The sequence below is a fragment of the Rhincodon typus genome, chromosome 22 (assembly GCF_021869965.1).
Source record: "Rhincodon typus isolate 14 chromosome 22, sRhiTyp1.1, whole genome shotgun sequence".
Taxonomy (NCBI): Eukaryota; Metazoa; Chordata; class Chondrichthyes; order Orectolobiformes; family Rhincodontidae; genus Rhincodon; species Rhincodon typus.
In genome coordinates, this window is record NC_063353.1 from 27995442 (window position 1) to 28010509 (window position 15068).

General features: G+C 37.3%; 2 protein-coding genes across 15 annotated transcripts in view; one reads left to right on the top strand and one right to left on the bottom strand.

The window, feature by feature from the left end:
* magi2a (membrane associated guanylate kinase, WW and PDZ domain containing 2a) overlaps window positions 1-9618 on the top strand; it is a 569288-nt gene extending 559670 nt beyond the window's left edge. For 9 of the 14 annotated variants that reach the window (XM_048610355.1, XM_048610351.1, XM_048610348.1 and 6 more), the window contains one exon: window positions 7579-9618. In XM_048610355.1, the coding sequence (XP_048466312.1) occupies window positions 7579-8384 (806 nt within the window). In that variant the 3' untranslated portion in view covers window positions 8385-9618. The remainder of the gene's footprint in view (window positions 1-7578) is intronic. The other 5 variants (XM_048610359.1, XM_048610361.1, XM_048610349.1 and 2 more) reach the window with 3 other exon arrangements.
* The window catches only part of LOC109913613 (guanine nucleotide-binding protein G(i) subunit alpha-1), a 1176207-nt gene that overhangs the window by 866038 nt on the left and 295101 nt on the right, over window positions 1-15068 (bottom strand). The gene's annotated exons all lie outside the window — the stretch shown is intronic.

Genomic DNA, 15068 nt, shown 5'->3' on the forward strand with positions numbered 1-15068 from the left:
ATCAAGCATCAACAGTGACTGTAATTTAAAGGTCAATAACTAGAATTAAATAGTATCTGCTAATTTGCATACTGTATTTTATAAACTTAATCGCTTAAATTTCTTAGAGTTGTTAACTGTTCTAAGCATTATCAAACGTCTATCTTTCTGTGATGTACAAAAAAAAATCTCCACTTTTTCCTTCTTGAATTCCTTGACAATAATTTGAAATTAAAATTTTATTCTGTGTATTGATGCTGCAAAACATGCTTTGAAACAAAGTTCAAAACTACAGTAAAAATAAGTCACATTCCATTAATATCAACCTGACAATGTCTCTCCACTTTTCAGTGTTACCAGGTTTTTAAAATAAACTTATATTCCAAAAATCAAATAGCTGCTAACGCAAGCTACCTAGACTCACTGGTCATTCTGCAAGATTCTGGAGTTTACCATTGAATACAAGACAAAAAGCTTTGGAAGCATGTCTGTTTTTCAGCAATATTCAAATTCTGTATTACCAACTGCAAATTAATGTTCTTGTTGCATCCATACCTCTGTTTATGAAACCAGAATTCTACATGATTTGCTATCTATTCTCTCAAAATAATTTGCCACATCATAGATCTATGCATATTGACCTCAGGACTCTCTGTCCCTGCATACACTTAAGAACTGTGTAATTAAGTCTGTATAGCCAGTTCTTTTTTCTGCAAAATGTATTACCGCACACTCAACTAGGGTAAATTCCATTTGCCACTTGCTTACCCATTTCACTAGCCTACCTATGTCCTGTAGCAGTCGATTGGTTTCACCTTCACCATTTGGAAGCATGGAAGGATTTTGAGAATTCATACTGAATTGCAATATCCAAGTCATTTATATAAGTCAAAAAAAGGCTATTGGCATGCACCATACCTACTATCTTCCAGTCTGAAAAAAACAATTTTTTATCATGAATTGCGATTTTCTGTTCTGAGGCAATTTTTAAATCCAAGTTGGTGCTGACGCTTCTATTTCATGAGCCTCAGTTTTGTTCACCAGCATTTTAATGGCACTTTGTCAAATGCTTTCTTAAAATCCATATTGACAATATCTATTGCGATCCCTTCATCCACACTTCCTTCTATAAATACATAAGTAGCAAAAATAAAGAATGGTATGGGCTGAATATGAACCAAAAAGATCATCATCCTTTGGAGGCAAAGGGCATGGCTCAGATACTACGTATTTTAATTGACTTTTTTAAACTAAAGGATGCTGGCAACGTCAAGGTAACTGGGATGGTAGAGAAATTCAATTGGACTAAAACAGAAAGAGGAGCTACTTGAACATTCACAGTCCCCAAAAGTAGAAAGGTTACCTTGTCTAGATGGGATGTATTTAGGTTGCTGAGGAAAGTGAGAGTAGAAATTGTAAGGCTATGGCCACAATTGTCCATTGCCCCTTCGATATGGTACTGGTGCGAGAGGACAGTATTGCAACCCTTTGACAAAAATGGGAAACGAACAAACTCCGAGATTAATGGCCAGTTTGTTTGACGGCAATGATGGGGTAAGTATTAGATATAATAACCAAAGTCCAAATGTTCAGTTAGAAAATATAGATTAGTAATTGAAATCCTGCATAGATTTGTTTGATTGACTAAAGTCATGTTTGACTAATTTGGTTTATTTCTTTGATGAGTTAGTAGGGAGTGTTAATGAGGCTTGTACAATTGTGGATGTGAACTGAAAAAAAAATTTGTAAATTCCATTTCAATAAACATGTTAACAAACAAGATTAAAGGGACAGTTACAAAATCAGAATTTACTGGAGAAACTCAGTAAGCCTGTCTGCATCTGTGGAGAGAAAACACAGTTAACTTTCAAGTAGTGTCCCTTCTTCAGGGGCTGTGAATTTGGCCCCGCAACATGAAGCAGTAAATAGTTGTGAATGCTTGTTTTTAAAACTGGAGGGAGGTATTAAGTGATGTCTCCTCAAGGGTGGATATGTTCTACATACAAACATATGAATTAGGAGCAGAATTAGGACATTCAGCCCCTTGAGCCTGCTTTGCCATTCAATAAGCTGATCTGTTAGTGTTTTGAACTTCACTTCCCATCTATCCTTAATAACCTTTGATTCCCTTGCCTAACAAAAATCTATCATCTCCACCTTAACAATATTTGATGACCCCGCTTCCGCCGCCTTCTGAAACATTGAATTCTAAAGTCACACGACCCTCAGCCAGTGCCCTCTAGTTCTCGATTAACCTACAAGAGGAAGCATAATTTCCATGGCACCGTTATCACAACCATTTAGGATCTTACATACTTGAATCAAGTCATCCCTCACTCTGCTAAACTTCAGTCCAAACAAATCCACTCTGTCCAACCTTTCCTCATAAAACATTTATTCCAGATATCAATGTCTTAAATAACTTTTGGATATCTGTGGAAAATCTTGCTATCTGTTCTTACATTTCTAGCTATTTCTTCACCTGACTAATCTTTTAGTCATTCTCTGCTGTTTTTTATGTTCTGACCAGTCATCCGACCTGCCATTCATCCTTGCACAATGATATGTATTTTTCCTTAAATTTGATGTCTTTCCTTGCATTCTTAATTAAACCATGGATGGTGGTCTGCCTTCTTGGAAGTTTTACTTATTTATATTTATTCTCAGTATTATAAAATGTCCTTAAGATGTGTGCCAGTGCTTCTCTATTCCTGTATTTCCCAGCTCAGTATCCTAGTTCATTTCACCCTTCATGACTCATCGTCTTTTGTTTATGTTTAAGTGCTAGTCTTGGATTCACTCTTTTCCCTTTCAAACTGGGTATAAAGTTCAGTCACATTGTAGTCACTGCTGCTTAGGGATTTCTTTATTTTGCAGTCATTAATCCTGACTCATAACGCAATGCCAAGTCTAATAAAACTTACTAGATGGTTTTAACCGCTTTAAAGCATCCATTCCCATCTTGCTGTCAATGAGTCACTGTCCTTTGTGTTCTTTCTGCCCAACATCTGTTCTTTAGACCCTGAGTTTTTTGTTGGAACTCAGCCTCCACTTATCTCTATACTTGTGTTCTTTCCTTTGAGTATTAGTGGTGTTTCCAGTTCAGGAACACCACAGATTTGCAATTTAATATCTCCTGGATCTCCTGATCATTCTCATCAACCCAGTTCTTCCTGGCACAGAAACCAACATCTTCTTACAGGTGCTGTATATGATAGATTCAAGGACAGACAAGGCACCACTACTGGTCACTGAGTATCATCAAATTGAATTTGAGGTGCTCACTGTGTAGGTCTTTCTTTGCAGAATCATTGAGTCCATTGACATTGAAATCCTGACATCAGTGCTGTTTTTGATTCATGCTGATGAAAATATTAGACTGGGTTAGACAATAGTCAATCCAGCAGTCATCAGCTCCTGCGTTGCGTGATTCAGATATCCTTGTGGCCCCATCAAGCAGGTGCCAATGTCTAGAATCAGGGTGCTGTTGTGGGGTTATCTTTCTGGCAAAATAAGGCATTTCTTATGACTAGACAATGCTCTAAGCCCTTCATCAGGAAGAGGACTTAATTGACATTTAACAAGCCTACCGTTATGACTGTGACAGGAGGAATGTATTGATAATCAAGCCTTACTACTCCACTAGTTGCACCATTAGCGTAAGAAAAATAGAAATTGAGTGAACGTATCAAGTCCAATATGACTTTGCAACTGAAGGAGATCCATATCAGACCCGGAACGTTAACTTTGTCTTTTTTCTTCTCAGATGCTGCCAGAACTGCTGAGTTTCTCCAGCACTTTGTTTTCATTTCCCATTTCATCTGTTTATGAAAGATATGCTTCCTTGCTTCTCCAAAGTCACACCACCCGAAAGACTGCAAGTGGCTTAAGCGAACATTAACCTTCAGTAATTAGCAGATGCCCTACAGCCCACGTACTGCGGAGTGCAATTCCAAGAAATCAAATGATCTTGTTCAATCAATAAAATTTCCAAATAATTTCATCTCTTCCAGTTTCCTTAAGTACAGAATATGTATTCCTAACACCATAATTTCCTTGCCAGTCATGACTTTTCAGAAGTCTGTCCCTTCCAACTGTGGCATTGAAATCAGCAAGGAGAACCAACTTGTCTCTCTTTGGGACACAGGACAATAATTAATCAAGGCAGGAATCATCAACTAAGTAGAAATTGAGCAAAATTAAATTTTATTTTGTATGATTGCAGTGTTCTTTATGGAATGGCTTATTTAGGAAACAAAATATTGACTGGGAGACCCGACTTAAAGTTGGGGTATATTCCTGAAAATTGCAACTTTAAGTGAAGCACAGTTTCCCATAGGAATTAATATTAAAGTCAAAGTTGAGTACCTGAGAACAATTTTTTGCCTAGAAAAAGCATGTAAAAGTTGAAATAATGTACTGTACATGGGCAAAACTGTCCTTTCCTAGCTGAAGAACATGCAAAACAGAACGAATCACTTTTAATATAGCAAATACACTTTAAATTCAAATTTGACAACACTCATCATTTTCTCTTTAGCAGCCCTTCTGGGATTACTTGCTTTTACTCCATTTGATGGAATCAAAGATGATTGATAAGTTCGATGTACAATCAATAGACTGTGTCATGTTTGGACAGGTGTTGCTTGCAATGTCAGTGTCGTCCTGCATTAGTGCCTTCCTAAATGGACCTTCTCTCTTTTTGGTTGGTCACAATGAGTTGTTGGAAGTATTTGACATTTCCAGAAACATTTGAGGATATCAATACAGTATTTTATTTTTGGTGGCTTTGAGTAATTCAGAGTGTCAGTGCTGGCATTTTGGCTTTGGAAAAGACTTCGCTATTGAGGTTCTTTAGAGGATATTGCTGGTTTTGAATTGAAGTAGCATCAAACAACAAAGCATTGATAGAGTGAATGGGATTAAGGGTCAGGATCACCAACATCCATAAAAACCTTAACCAACTGCTGAACAGTTCTTTTTTACTCTTCCTGGTAAATCTCTGTAGCAGTTAATGGCATTATTGATTCTTCTGTTCCGTCTGGCATTGTGCTATCTGTTCAGGCATTCTCCATGAAGATTTTCATCACCTTTTCCATGATTTGGAGAACACTGGCCAAGAGACCATGAGATAAATAAGCAGAAGCAGACCATTTAGCCCATCGAGTCTACTTTGCTGTTCAACGAGATCATGGCTGTGTGGTCACTGCGCTCTTGGGGATCTTTCACTCTGAGATCATTTATTAAAACTACCTCATTATACAAACCAGATCAAGAACAGCCTGATCCCTAGTTGGATCCACAGCATATTGTTCCAGGAAACTATCCCGAATGCACTATCTGAATCCTTTCTTATGGCTATATCTACCAATTTGATATTCCAAATCTACATGAAGAATAAAGTCACCTATGATTAACGTTCAGGCATTTTTACATGTCCTCATTATCTCCTGATTTATTATCTGTCCTACAGTATAGTTCCCTTAGTTATTTCTTGCCTCCACACATGTACTAGATTCGGCATCATCTAATCCAAGATTGTTCCTCACTATTGCACTTGTTCTGTCATATAACAACAAAAGTAGCCACAATCTTTTCCTTTCTGCCCATCCTTTTGAAAAGTCATATACCCCTAAATAGTTGGTTCCCAACTTTGATCTCCTTGTAACTACAACACCATAATGGCTATATGATCATATCCATTAATCTTTCTTTACACCATTAATTCATTTATTGTGTTCTGAATGCTACGTACATTTTTCCTTTAACCGTTTTTACCCCTTTGACCTTATTTGCTACTATTTTTATGTTTGTAAGCTCTGTCCCTTCCTACTGCATCCCAGTTATTATTAGGCAAGTAGTTGCACCGCAGTTCTGTCACATCCTTTTACTTTGTAAGTCTGCATATCCCCTCTCCATGACGTCGTCATTGTAAGTGGTGCACTCAATAAAGTATTAATCATTTTGGACCTATATACAATATGTCACTGGGCAGGGCAAGTAGTGGAAAATATAGTCTGTTAGGACAACTTGATTTAAGGGAAGGTGTCATTATCTGTCAGCCAAGTTTCCAACAAGACCATGCCATCAGTACAATAAAATATATTGTGGACATCAGCCACAATAAACTCAGGTGACAAAGATCTGTTTCACAAGTCAAAGAAAATCTTGAGGGAAGTTCAGAAACAGATGGTAATAGCTGAGTTGATGGCAGAGTCCACAAGATCAGGACCGGGAGGGGTGAGTTGGACAGGAAAAAGATTCAAAAGATGAACTCCCAGTGGCACACTTAGTGGGAAATCAGAGAGATAATAATGGGACGGCAACTCATAAAGATGCAGCAACAAGTGCTTGATGGGCCCCTAGGCAGATGGATTGGAACCAGATGGTGAGGAAACTGCTTCAAGAATTAAGATTCAAGAAGTCAACTGTAAAAGTAAGGAGAAATCAAAGGCGATAGCAATAGACAAGGTCAGGAAAATTTAAGTATTTACTTTTTTTAAAATTAGTTACTACATTTGGTTAATGTTACAATAGCAAACTGCAGGTGATAATTCATTATTTTTGTTGTATTAATAGTAAATGTTTAGCATTAATATGTATGGACTGAAGGAGCACACAAACTGGTGACCCAGGGACACTGTTTTTCTAGTTTTAGTGCAAGGCTATGGACTAAAATAATTTTTTTAAACTCATGTGGTGTGCACTCCTTGCTGGCCCAGATTTTGAATTCACTAGTATTAACCTTGAAATTTTGATCCTTTCAATAGTTTTAAAATTCAACAAGGCTGTTGCCATTACATTGAGTAAATATATGTGTGAATTAATAATGAGTAGTGATTATACACATTTTCAATACATAAGATCACTAAGCTAACTGAAGGAATGCACCTTTAAAAACAAAAACTGTGAAAAGAATGAAATAAATTAGGTGTTGTAGATTGGGAACTGATCCATTTTTAACATTGTTTCTAATTTTGCAGCTAATAAAAAGATGCTATGTTGTTTTGTTTTAAATTATACAAAGTAGAAACAAAGACAGCAATCCTTAGAACATTTAATACAGTGCAACATATAGGAAATTAAAGCTTTTAAATTGCAGTGCATTTTCACCTATTATTCCTGTCATTAAGTATTTCATAGAAAGTTCGCAATTCATGAAACTCTTCTCATTCCTACATAAGCATTCTTACATGCCCTTACTATTGTAGTATAAGAATTACCCCAACTTCAGGACATTCTATTCTAAATATTAAAATAACAATTGAAGTTAATAATAACTATATATTTATATTTAAACTTTTATTTAATTACACGCTTTTCGTATCTTCTTCGATTATTGGAAAACTTGAGGCAATTTAAACTTGTAGGATTACAAATTAAAAATATTAAAGTAAATGCACAATTCAGAACAAAAGTAATAATCAGTAATTTGATATTTGGCCAGATTTAGCTCCATTGCAAGGTCATTTATTGGGAAGCTTTTTTTTTCTTTTCATTACTCATGGGAGTGAACTTGCTGGCAACCCCAGAATTTATTTTCCATCTCTAATTATCTTCTATAAATCCTGTACTGACTCTTTTAAATTATTGTTTTAGCAGACAACCACAGCCGGAATGCTTCCTCTGCAGGCTCCCCAAGCCTCTCGGAAATAACCATAATTCCTGATGATCTGATACCACCATCATCATTATCGCATTCTGCCCCAACCTGTGATTCCTTTCACCAGCTAGCCCCAGGGACATTATGGGACGTCAAGAAAGAACATAATATCATGGCAAGGGAGCACTCTGCAAATCACCATGGGAGGAGCAGAAGAGACAGATCAGAGAGCCCAGGAAAAGTGGAAAAGTTGAAGCAACATCGAAACTCTAAGAAGAATCTTCCAAAGCTCTCTAAGGAAAATAGTAAAAAGACATATGGTGGCAGGACCACCTCTGAAAACAGGACAACTGGGAGGAAATATTTTACAGACACTAAAACAGGGGAGGGCAAGTTTTATGAGACAAGCAATGAGAAATATAAACGTGGTAGATCCATGTCCCCAGCTTCCCGAAGGGGAAGGTCTCCTGGAATAAAAATGGATCATAAAGTTGCCGATATCACTGAGAGAAAATTGCTAAAAACACATAAACACAAGATGAAATCTGCAGATTTTGGCTTACGAACTAATACTGGTGATGTTGATAACTTCCACGAAAATGCCTTAGAACAGGTCATCAAGGACCTTAAACGAGATCTCAATAAGATCTCCAGAGAGGAGCATACACATTCAAATCTTGCTATTCAAGGTAATAACACTATAACCCGAAAATCAACTATCTCACCTGGGCCATGGAAAATTCCTGGTTCTGATAAGTATCCCAGTATAATGAAATCTGGTGCTGCCACCATGGGCAAATGAAGTATTAATATTGTTATTCTCCCAATTTTTGGATAGATGCAGGACATTCAGCATTTCCCCTTATCACGTTATTTATCTAACTTAATTTGAACAGTTATTCAGCCTTATAAACTGGAAGCATTTACATTAACAATATAATGGGAATAATACTCAATGGGGCAATGATATGTTTGGTCGTGAAAGACTTTAAAGAAAGCAACCAGCTGTATTTTGAACCTTCTGTAAACTGACGTTTTACCACTATGTTATGGGGACAGTGACAGCATCCATGAGCCAAACCAATAAATAGTATGGAGCAGTGCAGTGCGTTTATATTGGTAAACGTAACTTCAGAGATCAAGAATAATATTGGTGCTTTAGTTGAAAACGATGTTTAAAGTATGAAGGATTCGCTTCATCTGTATGCTGCAGTCATATATGTTGTATCAGTAATCTTTGTACTAGTGGGAACATCAGTTGTTAGAGTCTGGCCTTAAGTAAAACTGCACTGAAGAATGAGGCACTGAAGAATTGAAGTCTACGTAAAGCTGAACTTTTGTAAATATTCAATTTATAGAACAAAGGTCTAGCCCAGGGGTTAAAGTTGTTTTAAATAATACCAGGGTCTCATCTCTAGGAATAACACAAGTGAAAATATTTAATTTAAGTTGAATCTTGTATCAAAGCAACCCGATCATTAGGTCCACATCAGTGAACCAAGCACAAGAATAGTGTCATAGTAATAAAATAATGCAGTTGATTTTCATATGGAAGTTTACTTATGGTGAACGTGACACGGTTCACCTACTTTATCCTCTGGCCTAGCCATAATCTGATTTCTGCCATTAATGGTATAGTAAAATCAGGTTTTGGGCGATGCTTCTGTATTGTAGTGCACGTACCTGTATTACCCCCTGATTTTAGGTTTATGGAAGACTGGGATTATGATTGCAGAAGCAAACTATATTTTGCACAGTTCACAGCTCTTACATGTGCAATAATTGCTGTATGCTATCTGTAATCAAATTATCTATGAACATGACACGTCATTTACCCTTTGAATAAATATTGCTGTGTAGTGTTAGCTGTGAATTTACCTTGTACAGTATCTCTATAAATATGATTCCATGTATTATTAGTCACAAAGACTGTAAGTGAGCAACTATTTTTATGAAATGCACCACTATGGATAAATTAACTTTTACAGAAATCTTGTTTATGATATTCTATCTGAAACACTGTCAAATAAAGTACATACTCCGAAATGAGTGTTGTCCAAAGTGCTTCTTCATTTTCCAGCTCAGGCTAATAAAAAGGACCTTAAACACACATGCATAAAGTTATCAAAAGATAATTATATGCACGTTCTTTACTTATGTTATGCAAGTCAACATTTTTTGTGTGTCTGTGAAATTAACTTTTATATATTCTATCAATATCTTTTATTCAAAAATCTGTACTGTTGGTATTTTACTTTTGGCTTCAGGTATCAGAATGTTGCTACTGTCAAAAGTCTTTCTAATCTCTTTGGCCAGAGTCTTTAAGATTGTTTTACAGAGGTGTTCAACTCCTTTCATGGGTTTTGTCAGGACAAAGCCAAAGAATGCACAGCAAAAGATTATTTGAAAATGTCATTTCAGCTGATACTGTAGAATCTCTCTTGTTATCCTGCAAATTTGCAAGGATAGTTGGTCATTCCCTGATGTTGAGACATACAATGTATTTGTGTAATGCTGAAAAGTAGTCTCAAAAAATAATGCATTAAGTGACTGGAGTAGTGTGACTTTAAAAAAGGCAATCACAGGTTTTTTTTAATTTAAAAGATTATGTTATAACTCTACACTAGTTTCAGTCTTCAGCTTTGTGATTTTGGTCCATAAATTGGGAGTGATGTATCAAAGAAGTTTACAAATAATCGTTAGAGAAAGATCAACCTTAAACCAATCATTGTTCCCCGTTCTTTTGATCTCATTCTCTGTGAACCTTAGAAGAAATACCACAAACCAAATTCAGTCACTCTAAAGCACAGCCAAACTACTTCAATAATCAGCTTAACTGAGTTCTTAATCACAGACTTGTAATAGGAAGTGCCAGTGGAAGCCAGGTATCTCATTTTATGGAAAGGGAAGTGTAGTAGGTGAGTCATACCTAGGTCGCCACATCACCTGGCAGGTTATCAATAGTGATATTGCTAAATACCTAGGAATATTTACACATCCGTCACTTAGCTACTAGACTGTCACTACCTAAAGGGAGAAAACTTATTTTAAAAGAATAATGAAAATAAAACAAATCGAAAGATCAAGTAAGATTGCTTGAAGAAATTGGAAGTTATTTTTAAGAGTTGCAGATAGAATAATTGGTAGAAACCTTGCATCTGAGTCATCAGGTTCCAAGTTCAAATCCCACTAGAGGGCATGATATCAAAGCTGACAGCCCATTGAAATATTGAAGGAATGCTGCATTGTTGACAGCTGAGACATTAAGCAGAGCTGTCAGCCTGTTCAAGCAGATGTAAAAGATCCTGGCTAATATTCCTTAATCATATCATAACACAAAAATGACTTGGTCATTTTGACATTGCTGTTTCTGAGAGTTTACTATGCACAAATCAGCTGCCACATTTTCTAAAATGGTGACTGTTCATCAAAAAGAAGTTCATTGGTTGTAAATGCTTGAGACATCCAGTGGTTGTGAAAAGCACTAATAAATGCAAGTCTTTTCAGTGAAGAATAGTAAAGGATCACACACAACATCATCTGTAGAATCTAACAACATGAATACAGTTTTAAACAGCTGAATAACATACTCATGTTTCTATGTAAAGTAAGTTTTCTGATGGATATAAAGATCGTATCACCAATGATCAAAGTTTCAGTATCACAAGAAGCCAAATTATGAGCCTCTTAATTTGTATAAAATATGTTGAGACATTATTGTTGGATAACTGACATAATTTCATAAGCACAAAAGAAATCATAACTGTCAGAAACCTTAGTAATGTTTAGTACCAACAGAGAATAAATCTTGCATGAAAATATATCACCAAGATATTTTCAAACAATTCTGTGAAATTAAAATTTTACAGCCACAGAAAATTTTCTATGCCAAAAAAAAATACAAAAGCAAACTAATGTCGGAGCACTGAACCAACAAGTGTTATTACACATAGAAGGCAAAGTCCTGAAGCTGTTCTGCACTGAAACTTGGCTTCATGTCAAAAATATTGAAGAGGTAATTATCTTTATAAATTGTGATAAGTGTATCTTTTTATTATTTCTGTATGTTGAGTGGGCAATTGCATCTAAATATGTTCAAACATTTGTAGAAAATATAACTTCTGAAACACAGTATATTAAAAAAAACCATCTCTTTTTATTGATGCAGTCAATTTTGGATTGTTCTGAGGATATGAAGATGGAGTATTGCTTTCCTGTTTTTTCCCTTCCCCCAATATACTGGGACCATTTGGCTCAGCAACCAGTTGCGGATCTTGAGGGGCTCCACACTACTCCGAAAACTGACTTTAAAAACACGATGAGTATAGACTTTTTTTCCTATATGAAGAGGACTTTGCATTTGCAGTAGGCTTTGTTTCTTAAGTGCTGAAACATTTTATTTATTGCCTTTGATTAAAAATACAGAGTACTTGCTTTCCTTTTTAATTTTAAAGTTGACATATCCTATGTCCCAAGGTGGCTTACCCAGTTTTATTACATATTGAAGGTTAAGCCATGTATCTTTCTAGTGACTGTTATAGAGTCATAGATGTGGAGGTGCCATTGTTGGACTGGGGTGGACAAGGCCCGAAATCACACGACACCAGGTTATAGACCAACAGGTTTATTTGAAATGACCAGCTTTCGGAGCACTGCACCTTCTTCAGGTGAAGTGAGGAGAGGCACATAGGCACAGAATTTATAATCAGAGAGATCAAAGGATCATCCAAATGGTGTGAGTGGAGTGTCAACAGGCCAAATAATAAGTCTGTGCAGGTGATCAAGAGTGTCAGACGGTGTGAGCAAAGTATCAACAGCTGAATAGCAAGCAAGGGGATGACCTAAAGATTGATTAAATGAGGAAGAGAGACAATCACAAAAAAAAACTAGGATGGAGCTAGAGAAAAACCAAACGACTGGAATAACATGATGGTTATGAGAGTCGCAGGCCGAGGGTCTAACCAAAGTGACAAGTAATCCAAAACTGTACAAACTAGTTAAGAATGTCTTTACCTTCGACAACCAGTTCTACATCCAGACATAAGAGCCATGGGAACCAAATTTACACCCCAATATTCCAACATTTTCTTGCACAAGTTCAAGCAAGACTTCTTTGCTGCACAGGAACTCCAACCAACGTTATACACCAGATACATCAATGACATTTTCTTCTTCTGGACTCATGGCGAGGAATCGCTGAAATGACTACACAACGATATCACCAAGTTTCATCCCACCATCAGACTTACCATGGACTACTCTTCAGTATCAGTCTCATTCTTGGACACACACATCTCCATCAAGGACGGCCACCTCAGTACCTCACTCTACCACTAGCCCATGGATAACTTCATGATGCTGCATTTCTGTAGCTTCCACCCTAAACATGTTAAAGAAGCCATCCCCTATGGAAAGCCCTGTGTATACACAGGATCTGTTCAGATGAGGAGGAATGTGATGGATACCTAAAGATGCTGAAAGACACCCTCATAAGAACAGGATACGATGCTCAACTCATCGATCACCAGTTCTGACGTGCCACAGAAAAAAAACCACAATGGCCTCCTCAGAAGACAGACCAGGATACAACCGATAGGGTACCCTTCATCGTCCAGTACTTGCCCAGAGAGGAGAAACCACACCACGTTCTTTACAGCCTTCAACATGTCACCGATAATGACATCTCACCAAGATCATCTCTACATCTCCACTTCTCACCTTCAAACAACTGCCAAACCTTAAACAGACCATCATTCACAGCAAACTGCCCAGCCTTCAGGACATCGACCACAACACCACACAACTCTGCCACATGTCAGATCATCAACTTGGATACCAGCATCATACGTGGAAACACCAGCCACCACGTACACAGCAGATACTCGTGACTCGGCCAATGTTGTCTATCTCAAACGCTACAGGCAAGAATGCTCCGACGCAAAGTATATTGGTGAGAGCTTGCAAACGCTGCGACAACAGATGAATGAACACCGCACAACGATCACCAGACAGGAATGTTCCCTCCCAGTCAGGGAACATTTCAGTGGTCAAAGACATTCAGCCTCCGAACTTTGGTTAAGCGTTCTCCAAAGTAGCCTTCGAGGTACACACAACACAGAATTGCTGAGCAGAAACTGATAGCCAAGTTCCATACCCATGAAGACAGCCTCAACCGTGATCTTGGGTTTGTGTCGCACTATGTGTAACCCCACCGCACTGTTCTGTATCTGTAAAATCTTCCTTACTGTCCCGTTTTAACACTATCACCTTGATAACTTGTTATGATCTCTCTACCTTAATTAGTTTGTACAGTTTTGGATCACTTGTTACTTTGGTTAGACCCTCGGCACGTGACTCTTATACCAACTATGTTATTCCAGTCATTTGGTTTGTCTCCAGCACCACCTTATTTTTAACTTTTTGTAATTATCTCTCTGCCTCATTTAATCAGATTATAGGCCATCCCTTTGCTTGCTATTCAGCTGTTGACACTTCCTCACACCGTCTGACACTCTTGATCACCTGCAGAGACTTATTATTTGGCTTGTTGACACTCCACTCACACCATTTGTATGATATTTTGATCTCTCTGATTATAAATTCTGTGCCTGTGTGCCTCTCCTCACTTCACCTGACGAAGGCACAGTGCTCGAAAGCTGGTCATTTCAAATAAACCTGTTGGACTATAATCTGGTGTTGTGTGACTTCTGACATAAAGTCGTGGAGTCACACAGCATGGAAACAGACCCTTTGGTCCGATGCATTGATGCCAACCATGTTTCCCAAACTAAAACTAGTCGCATTTGCCTGCATTTGGCACATTTCCCTCTAAATCTTTCCTATTTTTGTACCCATCTTTTAAAAGTCGTAGCTGTACCTGCATCTACCATTGCTTCTGGCAGTTCATTCCACGAACCAACGACCCTCAGGTCCCTTTTAAGTCTTACTCCTCTCACCTTAAAAATATGCTCCCTAATTTTGAATTCCTCCACCCTAGGGAAAAGGCCTTTATTATTCACCTTATCTAAGGCCCTCATGATTTTATAAACCTCTATAAGGTCACCCTCAACCTCCTATGCTCCTGTGAAAGAAAGTCCCAAGCTATCCTTATAACTCAAACCGTCCAATCCTAGCAACATTCTGGTAAATCTTTTCTGAATCCTCTTCTGGTCTACCTTACATTTTGTTTTGATCTTAATTGTATAGGTGGATTTCTTTTTACTGTGGTGCTGTTTATAAGTTTAAAAAAAAATAGAAAAAATTGGATTTTCACAATTATGGCATTCAAATAATATCAACTCAAAGGCAATTGTAAATAGGTGCAGAAAAGAACAAAACCATTCAGCCCATCATGCTTGTGCAGTCTCTGAAAATTTTGGTTGGAACCTCATGCAGTCCTCACTTTCGACTGCCTATCCAACGTCTTTATAAATTTGGTCAAGTGAACTATTCTAGATTCTGACAAAACTGAGTGAAAAAAATTTCA